This window comes from Pinus tabuliformis, chromosome 1_2 (genome assembly GCF_031772625.1).
Source record: "Pinus tabuliformis cultivar Carrire ecotype Pingquan chromosome 1_2, CPIR1, whole genome shotgun sequence".
Classification (NCBI taxonomy): domain Eukaryota; kingdom Viridiplantae; phylum Streptophyta; class Pinopsida; order Pinales; family Pinaceae; genus Pinus; species Pinus tabuliformis.
The window spans coordinates 247468313-247487354 of record NC_142298.1 but is presented as its reverse complement, the minus strand read 5'-3'; the positions used below and the strand labels follow the sequence as shown (position 1 = coordinate 247487354).

Here is a 19042-nt window from a genome sequence, read left to right as displayed (position 1 = left end):
ATCTCCAAAATCCCTTGGGCCTGTTGATGGCGTAAACCTGCACCTATGACCTGTCTGCCTCAAACCTTGAAAGTTCGTCCTAACCATGCCATAAGGAACACCAGAAAAAGGAACATCATAAATCCTCCCACCCCAAGATTGCTTGCCTTCAAGCAATCCAAACCTATGGACCAATATAGTGGCCCAATGCAACTAAGACCCAATGCCCAAATCCCATACAAACCATTGGGTGATGCTATGCCTTTGTGTCAACCCACCATGAACAGACCCCTCAATGCTCGGATCCCAAACCAATCTCTGACTGTCATCAACAAATCCTCCTAGATCCTAATGCCACCAAGAACAGACATCAATGCTCCATGGCTCTTGCTGCACTATGCTCCAGACTGAAAATATTGTGCTACCAATAGGATACCAACTCATGATCTCCCACCAATCCATCTTGTGGGAAGGATCGGATGCACGTGCACCTATATATGGTACGAGTCCACTGAGTTGCACCATGCTCAACTCATGCAGCTCTGCCCAACCAATCAACTGGATATGTCTAGGAATCCCTGCCTCTCTCCCCATAAGTGGGCAACCCATGCTACACGCCCTGTCAATGTACTCCTGGAGAGGGCTGCGGCCTAGAAATATTGCAGCTTTGCTAGCTGCCACTGCATCTCCCTGCACCTCGTTAGTGGCTAGACCCAAGGATGGATGTACTACTACCTCCAAAAGAGCCTCCCTCATCTGACCGAAAACTCCATGCTCCATCGGTCCACTCATCACCTACAAATCAAGTCCCAACGCCTCCTGATGACCCATGTCTACAAATACTACCTCCTTGGTGGTTGCCTATAAATCTTCCTGCTCCCCATCAATGGTTGCACCAAGGATGTTTGCTCATCCTCCTCCATCATGGGCTCAACATGAGCCACCAGCTGACTCTCCAAAGATGGCCCATCATGCACACTATGCTCCACTATGTGTTGCTCATGCTGAATGAGTACAAGTTGTTGCTCATCAATCTCCTCTACCAAACATGGTTGCATCTCTGAGTTGTTGTCAACAACTCCCCCTGACTGCTCATGCTCCTCAGAGGTGTCCAAGGACTCAACTATAGAAGAAGAATCCTCATCTTGAAAGTCAGAAGGAATCTCCTCCTGATCTCCCCCTGTCGTCTCCTCGGTGTCACCCATGCATGAGTGGTTAGGTCCCCAAGGTCCCTTGCAAATTGTAGATGAAGCAAAGATGTAACGACCCATCTAAATTGATCCATTATATAAAATTTTAAACTTTATCATATATATATATATATATATATATTAAATTTTATAAAATATATAAGTGAACTTTATAAAATGAAATTTTATAAAATATATCATGGAACTTTATAATATATATAAATGAAATGTTATAAAACATATAAATGAACTTTATAAACGTAAATCTAAACTGTGCTAAAGAATATATATATATACCAAAGATCATTAAAGGGCCCTTTTAAAAGGGGGACGCTTGCAACCACCTGAAAATTTATAACAGAGTGCGTTAACAGGATAATATCAGAGGGCTTAAATTGCATGGGAGGCGTGTCGAGTCGAGGGAAGGCGGTGGCTGCAGGTAGGAGGGCGGTCACCGCCAGGCTCATAGATAAAACCGGCAGCCTGGCTCGAGAGTTAGGGGGAAAAACCAGAGAGGAGCAGAGAGAACCAGAAGCAGAAATTCACCAGGAGAAAACCAGGAGAAGATAATTATCCATTGGAAGAGCTTTAAGCCGTCTGAGGTTCTGGGCACGGAGGGACAGAGAGCTTCTGTGAGCAGCTTTCTGGATTGAGCAGCTAGGTTTGCTCAGTCTGGTTGAGTGGTATTGGTCTCCCGAAGACTAGATCAAAATAGCCACGACATCACCAGCAGAATCAGCAGCAGTTAAGGTAAGTACAAATTTAAATTCTTCAGGCTTTCTGTATTTCAGATTCTAGTTTCTGTGTTTGAGTATTACAAAAGATCCTTCCTCTTCAATTCATTCTTGTTGCATGATCAACCAAACCTGAGCAGCTCCTCCCTAGTCAATTGTCTTTTGAACAGCCCAATGTTTTGCTCAACCAACCTTTCGACTAGTTCATAAGTAGTAGGTGAGACCAGCTATTCTCTCCTCCAAATGGTTAACAATCTAGTCTAACACTCCGTGCAAATGGCATCACGACCTCCCATACATCAAGACAAAATGGACTGCATATGTGTTATGACCATGTCAAAATGATGTTTTCTGATGTTGCAGAAGCATTGGAACATTTCGAGAATCAGGGCATCACACTCCAAATCAAACATGATGTCATAAGATCTAAGCAAGGCAATGACTTTTAGAATCTCAAGCTTCTTCCCAAATGTAGGACCCTCACTATTACCCAAATCCTGAAAGGTCTCTACTATCAGCCCGAAGACTCTCCTCATTATGTCATCATTGTAAGGAGGTATAGGTGCGGTCAGCATCATGATACTCCTGAGACAAGAGGCAACTAGAAGTGTGACCCCTTCACAACTATACTCCAAGAACTTGTTTTGTATTAGGGCAAACATAGTTGGTTTTAGGGCCCAAATTAGTCTCTTCCCCTCCAACCAATGAACTTTGTAAAGGAGTGCATCCAGATCTTCTAGTTTGAAAAGAGCTTTCACCTTGACCCTCATGTGTTTCAAATATGTCCCAAATTTAAAGATTTTGTGTCCCAACTCTCATGTTCTTTCTATGGTCGTTCTTGTTGCGCAAAGTAAGTATCCCTTTGGAAAAGGATCGGTTGATTGTTGTTGCTAGCTTATGAAGAGAGTTTATGAAGGTTTCATCCATGTTCGAGACAATGAAGACAAGTACATCAAGAAGTACAATAATGACCAATCGATTCAATTTGTAGATTTCTTACATCAACAACATAAATGATAAAACTGGTCCCAAAGACATGACTCTACTCAAGACTTCAAACTAGCAACTTGCTTTCAGTACATCAGCAATACTGACTCAACTAAGCACAATTGGTCGTACAGGCATCATATATCTCTGCTTATACATCAATTAGTCAAGCAAATAACCCTAGTGAAATCTCTTATAGCAACAACAATAATACCTCTCTTTTTCAATATTGTAGCAGTACCAACAAATACTTCACACATCTCATTATTCCACCCTCATAGTTCTACAAGGCTTCTCAAGGCAATATGACAGTTTCACAAGGTTTTACAATAGCACAATCAATGTTTATACTAGAAATCTTTGTGATGCAACCTAATATAGTTGTGACAAATTGATTTTCTTCACTGTGGTCGTGTTTCGGAGCAGATAATTCAGATGTTTTCTCAAGCTCACACTATATGCTAATGAAGGGGAATGCATTAAAATGGCTTGCAATTCACACTATTATTGGATAGATAGTATGACTAAACTGCTATTTATGAACAAACAGTTGTTGCACAGACATAATATTACAACAAAAACTCAAAAACTAACCTCAATTCACAATGCTTCAACAAACGTGCAACTGGGGACTCGGTTGTAATTCTAATTCGGCTCTTGCATTAGTTCCCGATTGGGAAGGTCAATCGCACTTGTATCGCACAGCAAAACCAAAATTTCATGTGGGGCAGTTGTCTTTCCTCCGGGCAGCGCTTGACCTTGTTGCTCATTCTAAATGCGTTCAGTGCAAATTGATAGCCTCTCACCAATCTTATTTTGATACTTCCTCTCACCAACAGGTCATCGCCATTAGCGAATAAAAAATGATTCTAAGTCTGTGTAGGGCATACACAATTCAGCTATATCACAGATAGCACCAAATCGCTCGATTGATTACTCAAATTGAGCAACCAAACAGTTGTCAATAATTCACATCACCGCAACGCACCAGGTTGCATTGCATTACTATTCACGCACAGATTCCCCAAGGTAGATTACTCACACCAACATGAACTGGCCATCAGAAATTTATTTCGATTGCAAACTCATCAAATCAAGGCACAATGTCGACACACGTGCTCCGTGCTTGACAAACAAACCATAAATTAATATGCCCAAAATCAATTTCAATCTGCGTCGAATGTTCCTCTTCCCTCCTTTACTATGTTGGCTCTAAGATCTCACGACCCCATGCACGTGGCATTAGATCGTTGCAGTCCCATGTATGAAATTATAAACTCTGCCCCCGTCAATCCTCTGGAAATGGATCCCTATGTAAGGATAACGTACACAATCAAGCTACCATGAATCAACATGCAGTCTTCTTGGCAATGTGATCTTAGCCCCACAGTCTCTACACCACTTCTTTAGTGCCTTTAACAATTTCACCATTTGTCATCATACAACTCTAGATCAGGAATGATACTTCGACCTTCCAATGACGGAGAGCTCGGTCTGATCAAATGGCTACCAGTATAATTTCGGCAAGCCCTTAACAAATATTATGACTCTCTGCCCTGAAATTTGATTTGAACTTCTTAATAGAAATAACTCTACCTTTCACATACCCAGCACATAAACTTCCTTTGGTACCCTGAGAATTGATCTGAGAAATTCCTATAGCTCAGAAATGGCTCACGATCGGTACAAACAATGCAATCAACCCCTGCTTAAAATCAAATTTATCAATGAAATGCAGCCTCTACTATAAATAATACGATGGCCCCTTAGAAGAATTAATTTTGACAACTCCTTGCTCAAAATAATTTCACAGCCCCTTTTAATAAAAGACAACTGAACCCCTTGACAACTCCACAAATTTGGTCGTGGACTTTGAGTGATGATTCCGCTCCCAAAAAAAATTGCCACGGGCCCTCTTCAGATTATAATAATCCGCCCATGGAAATTTATTTTGGCCACCCTTAACAATTACTCACAATAGTTTCACGACCTCATTTAGAAATTAAAATTTTTGACCCTTAAATTAATAATTTGACAGACGACATTTTAACTTTCAATATTGGACTCAAATTCGCCATACAATTAATAATAATCAGACAATTGGCTAGGGCAACAATTTGTCGAAAACCTAGCAACCTTTTCTTTTGCAGGAACTTTGATCTCTGGTTTCCCCGGCAAATAGAATTTGGCACCGTCGAACAATCTGCAATTAAAACCCTCAGGCTGGTAGGAACGCCAACTCTGATACCACTGTAATATCTCAAACAGGATATTCGGCTAATTTTGCAAAAATCTAACTCAACCAAAATTTCTCCATAAAATCACCATTCAATTAACAGAAGATTTCCATGTAAAATATAACAAATAGAGTGCATGCAATTCAATAATATGATGAATAGAAATAATTTCAACTTTTATTATAACAGAAACTAGGGTTTATAAGCTGATACAATAAAATAGCTGAGATGGAAAATTGGCCTCAAGAATCTGCTCCAATGTTGAGCTGGCCCTCCAAAACTGAACTGAAATGTCACTGTTGAGCTCTCATGTGAATTTTGGATGAATTCACCAAGGGGAAATGGGTACTCGCCCAATATCACTAAATCACCCGAGGGTTTCCGCCCTGGGGCTACCAATGAAGTAGAGAATCAGGTTCTCAACCTCTCTTACAAGAAGAAAGATCAAATCCGAGATGTCCTCTAATGGCCTCCTCTTCTTTTATAGATCTGATGGACCCCTCTACAAGCTCCTATTTTATTATTCTTTTAATCATTGAGCACATTATCCTCAATTAAAATATTTTTTTTAATGTGGGACAATGGTAAATTGGCCACCATGCATCCTCAGGCCACTGAAAATCCCCACTAACCATCTCAACCTGTAGATCTTCTCGTTTTGGTTCCAACGAGCTATTACACTAAGGTGTTTTGTCAAGTATTCCTCTCGAAATGCCACCTTAAGCATAATTGAGTTAGGTACAATAATAACCTTGTTTTACGGGAATTATCAAAATGCAATGGAATGAGAAGCGAGTCGCGTAGAAACAATTCTGATGTTTGAAGATGGCAAGTGAACTCCTCCAAACCCCATAAAACATCTCCAAAGTCCCTGGGCCCGCTGATGACGTAAACTTGCACCTGTGACATGTCTACCTCCAACCTTGAAAGTCCATCCTAACCATGCCATAAAGAACACCAGAAAAAGGAACATCACAATTAGCTATGACATCTCCGTGGAGAAGGTATGAAGACCCTAATACGTATGTTGGAAAAGGAGAACCTTGGTAATGTATGTCTTGGAGATAGATTCATATGGTATACGAAAGGATGTTGATGTTGCAAGAAGCTTATGTCCTGACGAAAGGTCATCCTAAAGAGGTACTGTTGATTTAATGTTCATTTTGATTTTTGAGAAAGCATCTGGTTGGGTTGTAATAGGGCTACCAAAAGAAAGTTGTAGAAGTTCATCTACAACTGAGAATGGATGGAAGACCCTAAAAGAAACATGAGTTGGAAGAGGTAGTCGTATGAAGGATAGCTAGATGTGGACTAGAAGATCACTTTCCGATGAAGAGAAGGATGATATGACTATTGGTTCAACACTATGTTTCATTGAAGGCAAGTGATGGAGAAGATGATCGATGCCCTACGAAGAAGTTTTGGAAGAAGATGGATCCATGATAAAGAAGTTGAAGTTCATCCATGACATGATGCCCAAAGGAGGAGCCCTAGTAGAAGTTGACCGTACCATGATCTCCATCGAAGAGCAGATAGTTGTTGTTGGAAACAAGTCCCTAGTTAAGAGGGAGCTTGGGTATATTCCTTTTATAGGAATGAGCAGATCCCCCCTAGTTGAGAGGGAGAGATAGACACGTCATTCTTGTCTTCATGTCATGAAGAAAGAATCAAAGATTGGGTGAGCATCTAAATTCCAATATTCTTTGACAATGAGGTAGGCCATCCAATAGGTAAGAGTAGTTGAAAAGGAAATTCCATGAGTATGTGTAAATCCAAGATGGGAATGATCCTAGAAGGACATACCTTGTGAACATTTGGATGAGGTATGTGCCTTGTGTTAGGGTCCTATAATTTTTTATAGGATCGTTTGATTATAGCTAATCATTATTATGTTTGAAATGTTGTAAATAATATTTCATCTTGCAAATTATTTCCAAAGAGACACCAAGTATTAGGATTTAAGGAGATTTTTGCATGACAAGGTTTGGATCAGATCAAACTACACATGTTTTCATCAGAAAGTGCTCAGAAGCATCTTTCTAACAGTATATCCTATGCTCAAATCTGATTCCTGGATTGAAAGATAGGCCAGAACGAAGTTGAACTTCAAAAGCAGATAAAGTACGACCCCACTTTCACAGATTCCTATTTCCTCCATATGACTCCAATCATGATCCATTTTTCCTCTGTTATCATATTAATTCCCAAACCCTAGTCTTAATCCATTATTTAATTCTTAAACCATGTTATAGTCGCTAACCCATTTCGCTTTGTTTTATTTCAATTCCCAAACCTTAGTCGCATTTCCATTTCATTTACAAACTCTAGCCACGTTTCCATTGACCTGGTTAATATTCAAACTCTAGTCGTGTTTCCATTGTTTATTAAACCATCGCATCACATAAAGCCTTGCACCACTCCCAAGGCAATAGACCAGCGACCCACCAGCCACATGTTATCGCAATATAATCGGCCCTGACCCCATGGCCCCTTTGTATTGCGCAATCGCAATACACATAGACACAAATCATATCGCTATCGGCCCCTTTCCTTTTGCGATAAGCTTCCCCCGCCGATTGCGATAGCTGCGCATTCCACCGATTTTGTGATCGGAATCGCAATTCCCATATGTCAACAAACTCCGCCATCCCCCTCCATATTGCGATTGCGACGGATCCGAAAGGATTTTACATTAAATTTTAAATTTTTTGGGTCCGCATGTCCTATGCCCCCCCATGTAATACACGGCCCGCTTTTGGACCCAACAGTATTATAAATTGAATTTTGAAAGATTTCGGGTCCGGGTTTGTGGTTAAGTCCCAGTCTAGATGCGATATGTTATAGGGTGAATTTGAAAGGCTTTCGGGTCCGCGTCTGCATTAAAGTCCTATGTGCTCCCCTCCAATGCGATTGCGATCAGGCGAAAGCCCCCGATGGATGCAATATGTTATAGGGTGGATTTAAAGGGCTGTTAGGTCCATCCCTTTTCAAAGGCCGCGTATTAATTAAAAGCTCCTCATCTTTGAACGACCTAGATTGACTCCGCCCAGATCAACGGCCGATAGTGTTTTTTGCTCCCCCCCCCCCGGCCATGTCTCCCGTTATCGGCGAGGGGTGGTCCAAAAAAGTGGTTTTCCCACCAAGCCCCACTGCCACGTGTCCCTCCTATATTATTTCACATCCCCCCCCCCCTCACTTACTACTTACTACTCATACCCCCCTTCGAAAACCACTCATCCTCACACCCTCCCGCCATCATCTCCCACCTCCATGTCACCTCTTGCCTCCATTATCTCCGATAGTATGTTCATTTCCTCCAGTCCCCAGCTGCCACATGGCCCCTCCACGTGCATCCATTCACAATTCGAAAGAATCGGTCCCCCTGGCTTTCATCGTTAAAATGGATCACAATGAGATTTCCAAAAGAATCGCCCCCTTTGCTCCAGATATATTATGATTAAAAATTATTTCCCCAAATTTCCCAATAGTCTATCAATGGAATTAAATTAATGTAAAGAAAGGGGAAAATGATGAAACTAAAATAACAGCAGAAGCAGCAAAGGAAAAGAAGACAGCGAGGACCTTTCCAACACGTTTTAAGCAGCAAAAGGACAGAGGACAGCATTGCACATTCATCACAACAGTGATCAAAACATAATGTAGTGAAAAGTGGGACAACACAGCACATCTGCCAGCAAGACAACAACATTGCACATTTGGAGGGCCAGTCACCACCAGGATTCCTAAAAAACAGTGCCAAAACTGAGCCAACTGATATTTTTTAAACAGTTTAGTCTATTTTTATACTTTCTGTAATAAAATCTTGAATTTTGTTTCAAGATATTTGTATAGATATTTGTAACAAATCTTGATATTTTTCAAGATATTTTAGTTTAGGATTTGTATAAATACTTCATCATTTGAAGTAAGACATGTTGATTTTTTCATTCCAGAACGCTATTGTACTTTTTCATTTGATGGGTTGATCAATAATAAAAAGGACATTCTTCACAAGATTCTTGTGTTGGACTATTTGGTGAATACTTCTCTCACTGTCTATGTGTTTATTTCTTTGTTTCCATACTTAAGTTTTCTTAAAATTTGAATTATTTAACATAAAGTTGATGAACAGAATTTGTTGAAAGATACACTCTGATTCTGGTTGTGGATAATTTAAATGTTTTCTTCTTATAATGTTAAAGAATTCTTAATTGCTCTTTAACTTCAATTGAACTTATATCTTTTCTTCTATTACATTTCATTTAAATCTAAAAGATCCAATTAGTTCAACTACCTTGCCCTGTGAAACTCCTTCGAAAATCTGAGACAGATCCCTGTTAAGTTGTAGACTCCATAGCCCAATGGAAATTTCAGGTATTTAATCAACCAAGTCAATTTTAAAATCAAACTCCGAACTCTCATAACTAGCCTAATATCTAAATACAACAAAGTTAAATCTGATAGAGAGATCCCTCTGTGAGTTTAGGAAGGCTAGATCCTAAGCTCCAAAGTGGTTTTGTGGTTACCTCTGTGGTTCTCTTTTGCAACCTCGGAAAATTACAGAGTGATAACATTCTGGCGACCATACTGGGGACCTGAACATTTCAAATTCCTAAGAAAAGCATATCACGTTCCAAATTTGAATACTGATGGTGGACAGTCATCAAACACAAGAAGGTTGTATCATTCACCTAGCAACTCCATATTCAAGAATCCATAGCTCAAAGCTTTCATTGCGACTCCATTGTCAAAAAAATCTAGATTGTAGAACACTCATGATGACTCCATTATGTGAAGGTCTATAATTTCATCAATCATTGTTGATTGTTTTCAAAATGAGTTCAAGAATAGAATGATGGTATGCTCCTATGGACAAATCTAGTATCTTTGGCTTTCCACATTGCATGCCTTGCATAGATTGGAAATCCTATTTTCCGGAGTTCAAAGATGAGAAAGGTAATAATGTTGTTTTACATATTATCAAATTCCATATGCATTTATGGAGGCTTCAGGTTGAATGGCATGAAGATTGTCTTATGAAGATGTTCATGCTTACTTTGGAAGGAAATGCCAGGTCTTGGTATGAAAATTTGCTAGCTGCTAGTATATGTTCTTTAAAGCATTTTCATACTATATTTTTTGAGAAATACCACGAAGATTATCCATCTTTGTTGCAGTTTCAAAACTGTCGTGATCATTTTGAAGGTTTTATACAATACTTGGTAGGTTACTATGAAGATGATCAGTGTATGGATGATTAGGTTATAGAGGCTATTCATGAGAGACTTTCCACAACGAAGAAGTTGAAGAAGTTGGCTGCTATGACACTCAAGAAAATTTTCAGCAAGTAGTTATTTCTCCCATGATTGAAAATGAAGCAAATCTGCATTTCAATGATTTAATTTCACATGAACTTGTTGATGACATTTCACAACCTCTATACATCCCAGAACAAGAGAACAAGAAGCCCAGTTGTAATGAAGAAACAAAGCTTACCGATGATAGTTTGCAGCAATCTTCTCAGATTTTCAGAAATACAAATCTAGTTGCCTTGCATTCTCTTCTTCTCTTGAGTTTTTAATCCAGGAAAAAAATTCTAAAAATCAGAATTCTAAGTTTGCTAGCGTAGAAACTCAAGAAAGCCATGATCCATCCATTATTTTCAGCAATAATACGCAGCAAGTTTGTTCCTTTAAACTTAATGCAGAAATTTTTGAAGAGCAGATTGTTTTAGACCCTGTGGGTGTAGACCTTTTTGTTATTCAAGATGTGGCTACCCTAATTGAAAATTCGCTTCCAGAGTCAAATAATGAAGATTTTGCTGAAGAAGAACAGGTTGTCCCAAAACCTGTGGATGTTATTGTTGTGGATGAATTGGTTGTTTCAAATGAAGATAGTAATATTGATGAACAAATTACTCCCCTTCCCTTAGAATGCAGTCCTTTTGCAAATCATCAAAATGTAACTTTTCATTTTTTTTCATGATCCTTTGGTCAATTCATTGCAATCATCAGTGAAGGTGGAATTTTCTTGATTTGCCAATACAGGTATTGGATCCAAATGGAAGTTTGAGTTGGTATTCTTTAAGTTTTTCTTTTTCTTTAAAGACAATGTGAGTAGGGGGCAATCGAGCAACCACTCTCTTGATTGGTTGCATTGGCACTTTTCTGTCACTTAATTCAGCAATTGATATCAGTTATTAGAGTGAGTAGGTGTGATGAATAAGCTCCACTCTTTGAGCATTCTTTTTAGTTTCATAATGCAATTTCAGATTTCAGTTCAAGTGTATATTTCAGTTTTCAGTACGCAGAATGGTTTTGATTCCAATTTGAAGAGTTTCAGTCGTGGAGATTTTATGGAAAACCAGGTTGCAGGTTTCGAGATCAGCCCAATGGATCAGTCTACCATTCTTGACACCTCACAAGGGGAGTGCCATCCCCAGCTGGAGCCACTGTTAGGGTCCTATAATGTTTTATAGAATCGTTTGATTATCGCTGATCATTATTATGTTTGAGATGTTGTAAATAATATTTCATCCTGCAAATTATTTCCAAAGAGACACCAAGTATTAGGATTTAAGGAGATTTTTGCATGACAATGTTTGGATCATATCAAACTACAGGTGTTTTCATCAGAAAGTGCTCAGAAGCAACTTTCCAACGGTATATCCTGCGCTCAAATCCGATTCCTGGATTGAAAGATAGGCCAGAACGAAGTTGAACTTCAAAAGCAGATAAAGTACCACCCCATTTCATAGATTCCTATTTCCTTCGTATGACTCCAGCCGTGGTCCATTTTTCCTCTGTTATCATATTAATTCCCAAACTCTAGCCTTAATCCATTATTTAATTCTTAAACCATATTATAGACGTTAACCCATTTCCCTTTGTTTTATTTCAATTCCCAAACCTTAGTCGCGTTTCCATTGACCTGGTTAATATTCAAATTCTAGTCATATACCATTATTTATTAAACCATTGCATCACATAAATCCCTGCACCACTCCCAAGGCAATAGACCCGAGACCCACCAGCCGCATGTTATCGCAATATAATCGGCCCTGATCCTTGGCCCCTTTGTATTGTGCAATCGCAATACGCACAGACACAAATCATATCACTATCGGCCCCTTTGTATTGCGCAATCGCAATACGCACAGACACAAATCATATCACTATCGGCCCCTTTCCTTTTGCGATAAGCCTCCCCCGCCGATTGTGATCGCAATCGCAATTCCCATATGTCAACAAACTCCACCATCCCCCTCCATATTGCGATTGCAACGGATCCGAAAGGATTTTACGCTATATTTTAAAGTTTTCGGGTCCACCTGTCCTATGCCCCCCCATGTAATACACAGCCCCCTTCCGGACCTGACAGGATTATAAATTGTATTTTGAAAGATTTCGGGTCCGGGTTTGTGGTTAAGTCCCAGTCCAGATGTGATATGTTATAGGGTGGATTTGAAAGGATTTTGGGTCCGCGTCTGCATTAAAGTCCTATGTGCTCCCCTCCAATGCGATTGCAATCAGGCAAAAGCCCCCGGTGGATGCAATATGTTATAGGGTGGATTTAAAGGGTTGTCGGGTCCATCCCTTTTCAAAGGTCGTGTATTAATTAAAATCTCCTCATCTTTGAATGGCCTAGATCAACGACCAATAGTGTTATCCCCCCCCAAGTCCCCTGTTATCGGCAGGGGGGGTCCGAAAAAGTGGTTTTCCCACCGAGCCTCACAACTACGTGTCCCTCCTATATTATTTTGCATCCCCCACCCCCCCCCCCGGCACTTACTACTTACCGCTTATACCCCCCTCCGAAAACCACTCATCCTCACACCCTCCCACCATCATCTCCCACCTCCATGTCACCTCTCGCCTCCACTATCCCGATAGTATGTTCATTTCCTCCAGTCCCCAGCTGCCACATGGCCCCTCCACGTGCATCCATTCACAATTCAAAAGAATCGGTCCCCCTGGCTTTCATCGTTAAAATGGATCACAATGAAATTTCCAAAAGAATCGCCCCCTTTGCTCCGGATATATTATGATTAAAAACTATTTCCCCAAATTTCCCAATAGTCTATTGATGAGCCCCAATTTTTGGTACAATTTGGGCTCATTTGGCCTACTTGCTCTGCTCAAACCATTCATTTTTTATTGCTTATGCATTCATTTCTTGGTTTATTCGTGTTGTTTGTAGGAAGAAGGGTAGGCATTCTATCCACGTGACTAATACATGATGATTTCAGGTTTTGGCATTAAAAGGGAGCAAAGACCACGAGAAAGGAGACAAGGAGACAGTGAGGTGGCACTGCTGGTTTTTAGGAGAGGATGTCCACGGTCTTGGGGACCTTCCTCGTGATTCCCACCATAGCTCCGAGCTCCAATCAATCTCCCCACCGAGCTTAGAGGCAGCCAACTGTTCTACAGAAACAGCAGTTATAACTGTTCTACAGGATCAGCAGTTTAACCTTCAGTTGGACAGCCGAGCTCCACAAATCAAGGACACCTGTTGGATGATCATTTTGCATAAATACTGAGGCTGTAGCCTTGGATAGGAGCTTTTTGAACTTTTGTATTGCTCTTGTAATTTGGAAGTACGAGCTACAGCGCGGTGTTTTGTTCCTTTTGTAAGCCAGTTTTGGCATGACATCAGATTTCCGTTTATGAATAAAGGCAGGCAGATTTTGATCTCATTCTGAGTTTCTAAGGGAGCTATAGCTCTCAGGTTAGGGCCCAACCTGAGAGCAATAGATCTCCTCGGTGTTGTAATGTTGTTTGCATTTCGTTCCAGCACTTTGAGTTTTTACTTTAACATGCAATTCGAATTTACAGTCTATTAATTTAGTCTTTTTCATGAGATTGAATAGGATTAGTTTATGGTGAATTTGTTTCCAGTTGCTTAGGTTAGAAGAGGATAGATATAATTCATTGGAGCTCCAGAAAAAGGTTGATAGAGCTCACTGCCATCTCTGCTTAGGGATTGGGGTGCAGTCCATAACCAACCACCAAAAAGAAACGCAGTTCTTCTCACTTCCATGCAAGCTGCAACATAGACATTTTCGTTGAAGATCCATCCATGCACTTTTGATATTGAACCATACTTCTACATTTCACTTCCATGCACGAGTTTCATTTCTTGGTTTTCCATTGCTGTTCATAGGTTTAATGGCACAGTTATCATAGGTTAATGAATTCTCGTTTTTGGTGCATAAGTCATTTGTTTCATTTACACTGCTCCATATCATTCCACTTCCTTTTTCTTCTTCTTAACCTCTCCTCAAGTCGCCTACTTGGCCTCTGTCCAGCTCGTTTACCCTCCAATTCATCCATTGCCACGTAGCTTCATCTTTTTGACCTTTTGTTGATCCCATCCTTCCAGCCATCAACCCACTGCATGCACTCTTCCTCCATCTGATTTCTCTGCTCCTGAGCCATCACCAGTTCCATCTCCATCTCACCTATCCTCCCACACCACTCCAACACTTCACCATCTCCCAAAACTTCCACGGTCAAACATCCTGTAGAATTGCACAGACTTCCTGTAGAAATCCCTGAGTTTCCTGTAGGATCCCCTGCAGACTTCCTGTAGAAGCCTGCAAACTCGGTTGCTGAGCATCCGAACGTGGTAGACTTCTGTGGACTGATGCTAGAGACCCTCTGGGACCTCCCCTAGCCATCCTGACCTTGCCCATGCTTTCCTTCCATTCCAACCGCTCCTGCACAACCAAACCCTAATCAAAAGCATCATCACAATAAATCCAACCACTTAATAAAAAAAATACAAAAACATGTCTTTTCAGATGCAAGTAGCTTAGATGCATGTACTTCAGTTCACTGCAAGTAATGGCATTATTGGTAGTGGTTTCATTCATAGTTTTGCATAGTAAGGGTCTAGCTAGTCAAATTAGGGTTTACTAGGGTTTCCATGCTTTGTTGGCTTTCAGTTTCCTTTTTGCAAAGTAGGCTAGCTTTCTTCGAGATAGCTTTCGTCCATCACTCATAAAGCTTCTTCTGAGAGCATATAGAAGTTGGCTTGAGCCCTAGCGGACTTGTGCCAGCTGACCAAGTGACAGCTGCGACAAGAGCTAGTACTTGTGCATACAGCACCGTCGCTTCCAAGTTTGTACGAACTACCGGGTTGATAAAATTAGAGATAGGAAGCTCCAGGAGTTGCAGCATTATTGCTACAATACTGGAGCCCACCATCTTTTTGGCGCCGTTGCCGGGGAAGCGTCAGAGTATTAGTAATTGTTGCTTTTCTTCTACTTTCTTACTCTTGCCTTCTGCTAAGTAGTTTATTTCATTTCCATTCTGCAAAAGTAGCATAGACATTTCCTGCTTTCATAGATTAGCATTTCCTTTCTGCAAGCGTAAACTAGCATTTCCATTCTTGCAATTTCATTTGAGCAAAGTAGAATAGTTCTTTCCTGCTTTCAGTTTAATTCTGCATCTTTCATAGTTAGTTGTAGATCAATCTGTCTCAGTTTTGCAGGTACCAAAAGAAAAGCAAAGCAAAAACAATCAAAAGAAAAAGAAAGTCTTTTCCATTTCATGCCTCGTAGGAACCGAGATAGATCAGGCAAATTCCTACCAAACACCCCCACCACATCACTGAGTCACCCTTCTCTCTTCTTTGGTGACAGTGACCCAGAAGAACCTATAGGTGAACATCCTGAGATATACAAAGATCCTATAGTAGAAGAAGAGTTAGAGACCACTCCATCTGAAGCTATGGCTGACAATAGAAGAGAAGATGAGAGAATAGAAGGTGCCTTCCCCATCCGAGAGACCAATGGAGAGATGAAAATGAAGAACATTAGCCCCTCCGCCTTACCTCACTTCCATGGGCTGACCACTGAAGATCCGGATACCTTCCTGTTTGAGTTTGCTGTCCTTTGTAGAACCTATGACTATACTGAAGATGAGCAAAAGTTGAAACTTTTCCCTTCCACTCTTAAGGATGCAGCACTACGCTGGTTCATGGGCTTACCTGGGAATAGTATCACCACTTGGGCTCAGATGCAGCAAGCTTTCAACACCAAGTACCGGGATTACTGTAGGTCCAAGGAAACAAAGGGGGAAATCTTTCGGATGTCCATGGGAAATGATGAGTCCTTAGAGGATTATGAGGAGAGGTTCCAACTAAGCTATAAGCGGGCCAGGTGCACACTTGACCCTGAATCCCTCAAGTTGGTCCTACTCCGAGGAGTCCCTGAAGACCTCTTAGATACCCTTCACATGTTAGCTGGGGGGGACATTTACCAACTGCCTTATGAGGACATCAAGACTGTGTTTAGAAACCACTCCAGGGCAGCTCGGAAACGAGGTAGAGGAAACCACCTCTCAACTAGTGTCCCTTTCTCCAAACATGAGCTTGCAAATCAATTAGAAGATCTTAAGAGTGAGGTGAGACAGACCATTGCCATGCAGCTTGACACATTCAGGATTCAGCAAAAGAAAGAAAAAGCTGAGAGAGCCTTGGCTGTCTTCTGCCCTAGGTGCACAAGGAGACACCCTAAGAACGAATGTCCATTGCATTCGGTTGAAGTGTGTTTCGTTTGTGAGGAGGACCATCCCACAAATCAGTGTCCAACCTTACCTGGGTTTAAAGCCATGTACCAAGGGCAGAAGCTCCCACTGAGCCTCTCTATTACCTCAACCAAAGGAGGCCACAGGGATCTAGACCTTATCAGCAGGGGATGCAAGGGGCATCTCAAGCTTATTACAACCCCAACCAATCGACTCCTATGCCTTCCTGGGGTCCCCCTGCTCATCCTTCATGGTCCATGCCTCCTCCATGGTCTTATCCACCTCAGTACCCCACTCAACCTACTTCTCATTCATATCACTCACATGCCCAGCCACAGCCTCAATGGAATGCACCTCAGTCGGGGTGGAGGCCCCAATACAACACTCCTCCTGCCATATTGCCTCCACCACCAGTTCAACCTCAGCCATTACCTCCTGCTCCTCCAAGGCAACCTCAAATGCCTGCTCAACCGAACCCGAACCCCAACAATAGACAGGCCCAGCAGGTATACACTGGGGAAACCTCATGCCCTACCTATGCTGTGGAGATCCAGGAGATCAATCTTCGATCTGGAAAGACTCTACCAGATCGCCAACCCCCTCCCCCAGAGGATGAGGAAGATAAACAGGAAAGTGAACCGAAGGTTATTCCACCCTTTCCTGAGAGACTAACAGCCACCACACAACCCAACCCAGAGGAGGATGAGCTTCTGGGTGAGCTCAAGCAGTTGTGTGTAAAAATACCACTTCTCCAAGCCATCAAGGATGTGCCAATATACAACAAACTGGTTAAGGAGAAGTGTTTCAAACACCCAGGCAGACGGAAGAAAGATGCCTCAACTATCAATGTCATAGGACAACTGTCTGACCTTATGTTAGGACAAGTCATCTGCCCAAAGTACCTAGATCCTGGAAGTCCTGTAGTAGATGTTCACATCAATGGCACCATTATACCTCACACCTTGATTGATCTGGGGGCTGCCATTAATGTGATGACCAGGGATACCATGCTTAAGCTTAATCTTCAGGGTTCCTTGAGGAAGACCTCGACAGTACTGCAATTAGCAGATCGCTCCACCGTGACTCCCGAAGGGATTGTGGAGGATGTCTTGGTCTCTATTGACTCTTGGGAATACCCTGCAGACTTCCTGGTTCTGCAACCAAAGGCCAAGCTTACTGGATATCCTCTCATTTTGGGAAGGCCTTGGTTAGCTACTGCAGATGCTTACATAAGTTGTCGTGCAGGAAACATGACCATCAAAAATGGTCCCATGTCCAAGCAGCTAGTCCTATACCCTCCTGCCCAACCCTCCTTAGAGCATGACTTACCACTCTGGTTGGAAGAAGGAGAGGAAGACGAGGTGTACTCAGCACCTCTGTGCACCTTAGATACCACTAGAAGAGACCCCCCAACCGAGGATGACTTGATCGAGACCTTGATCCAGAATCCACCTTCCAGTGCACTACCCTTAGAGAAATTGGTGGAGGATGCCCAAGCCAGCACCTTAGTGGATCTTTGTACAACCAACCCTGTTACTCCCAGAGTCAAGAATGTGGAGTTCGGCCCTGAGAAAGCATTGAAGATCAGCTCCTCCCTATCTCCTTCCCAGGAAAAGGAGCTGTGTAGTCTGTTGGCCAACCACCTAGATGCTTTTGCTTGGAGCTATAAGGAAATGAAAGGAGTCCATCCTTCGGTCTGTACCCATCATATATACATCAAAGAGGATTGTAAACCGGTTAGGCAACCTCAGAGGAGAATGAATCCAGCGCTTAAGGACATTGTCAAGGAAGAATTGCAAAAACTGTTGGATGCCGGGTTCATCTACCCCATCTCAGATAGTGAATGGGTGTCCCCTCTAGTGTTGGTTCCCAAGAAAAATGGGAAATGGAGAATCTGTGTGGACTACCGAGAATTGAACAAAGCTACCAAGAAGGACCATTTCCCTCTACCTTTCATAGATCAAGTGTTGGATGGACTGGCAGGAAAGAAGTTCTTCTCTTTCCTGGATGGGTTTAGCGGGTACAACCAAATCCAAATCAGCCCGGAAGACCAAGATAAGACCACCTTCACTTGTCCTTGGGGTACCTTTGCCTATCGAGTCCTTCCCTTTGGGCTATGCAATGCTCCTGCTACCTTTCAGAGAGCTGTCTTGAGCATCTTCTCGGAGCTGGTCCATGATGCAGTGGAAATCTATATGGATGACTTTACTCCTTATGGGGCCAACTTCCAGGAAGCATTGTCCAACCTGGGAAAAGTCCTAACCAAATGCACCGAGATGAACTTGTCCCTTAGTCCTGAAAAATGTGAATTCCTAATGACTGAAGGGACCGTGCTAGGCCATACCATTTCTTGCCAAGGGTTGCAGGTGGATCCTAACAAAATT

The 19042-nt window shown here is 41.8% G+C and overlaps 1 protein-coding gene across 1 annotated transcript in view; it reads right to left on the bottom strand.

Moving 5' to 3' along the window:
- Positions 1–821: 821 nt before the first annotated feature.
- The window catches only part of LOC149205298 (TITAN-like protein), a 128819-nt gene continuing 110598 nt past the window's right edge, over positions 822–19042 (bottom strand). The window contains exon 7 of the mRNA XM_089397367.1: positions 822–1250. Within this exon, the coding sequence (XP_089253493.1) occupies positions 822–1250 (429 nt within the window). The remainder of the gene's footprint in view (positions 1251–19042) is intronic.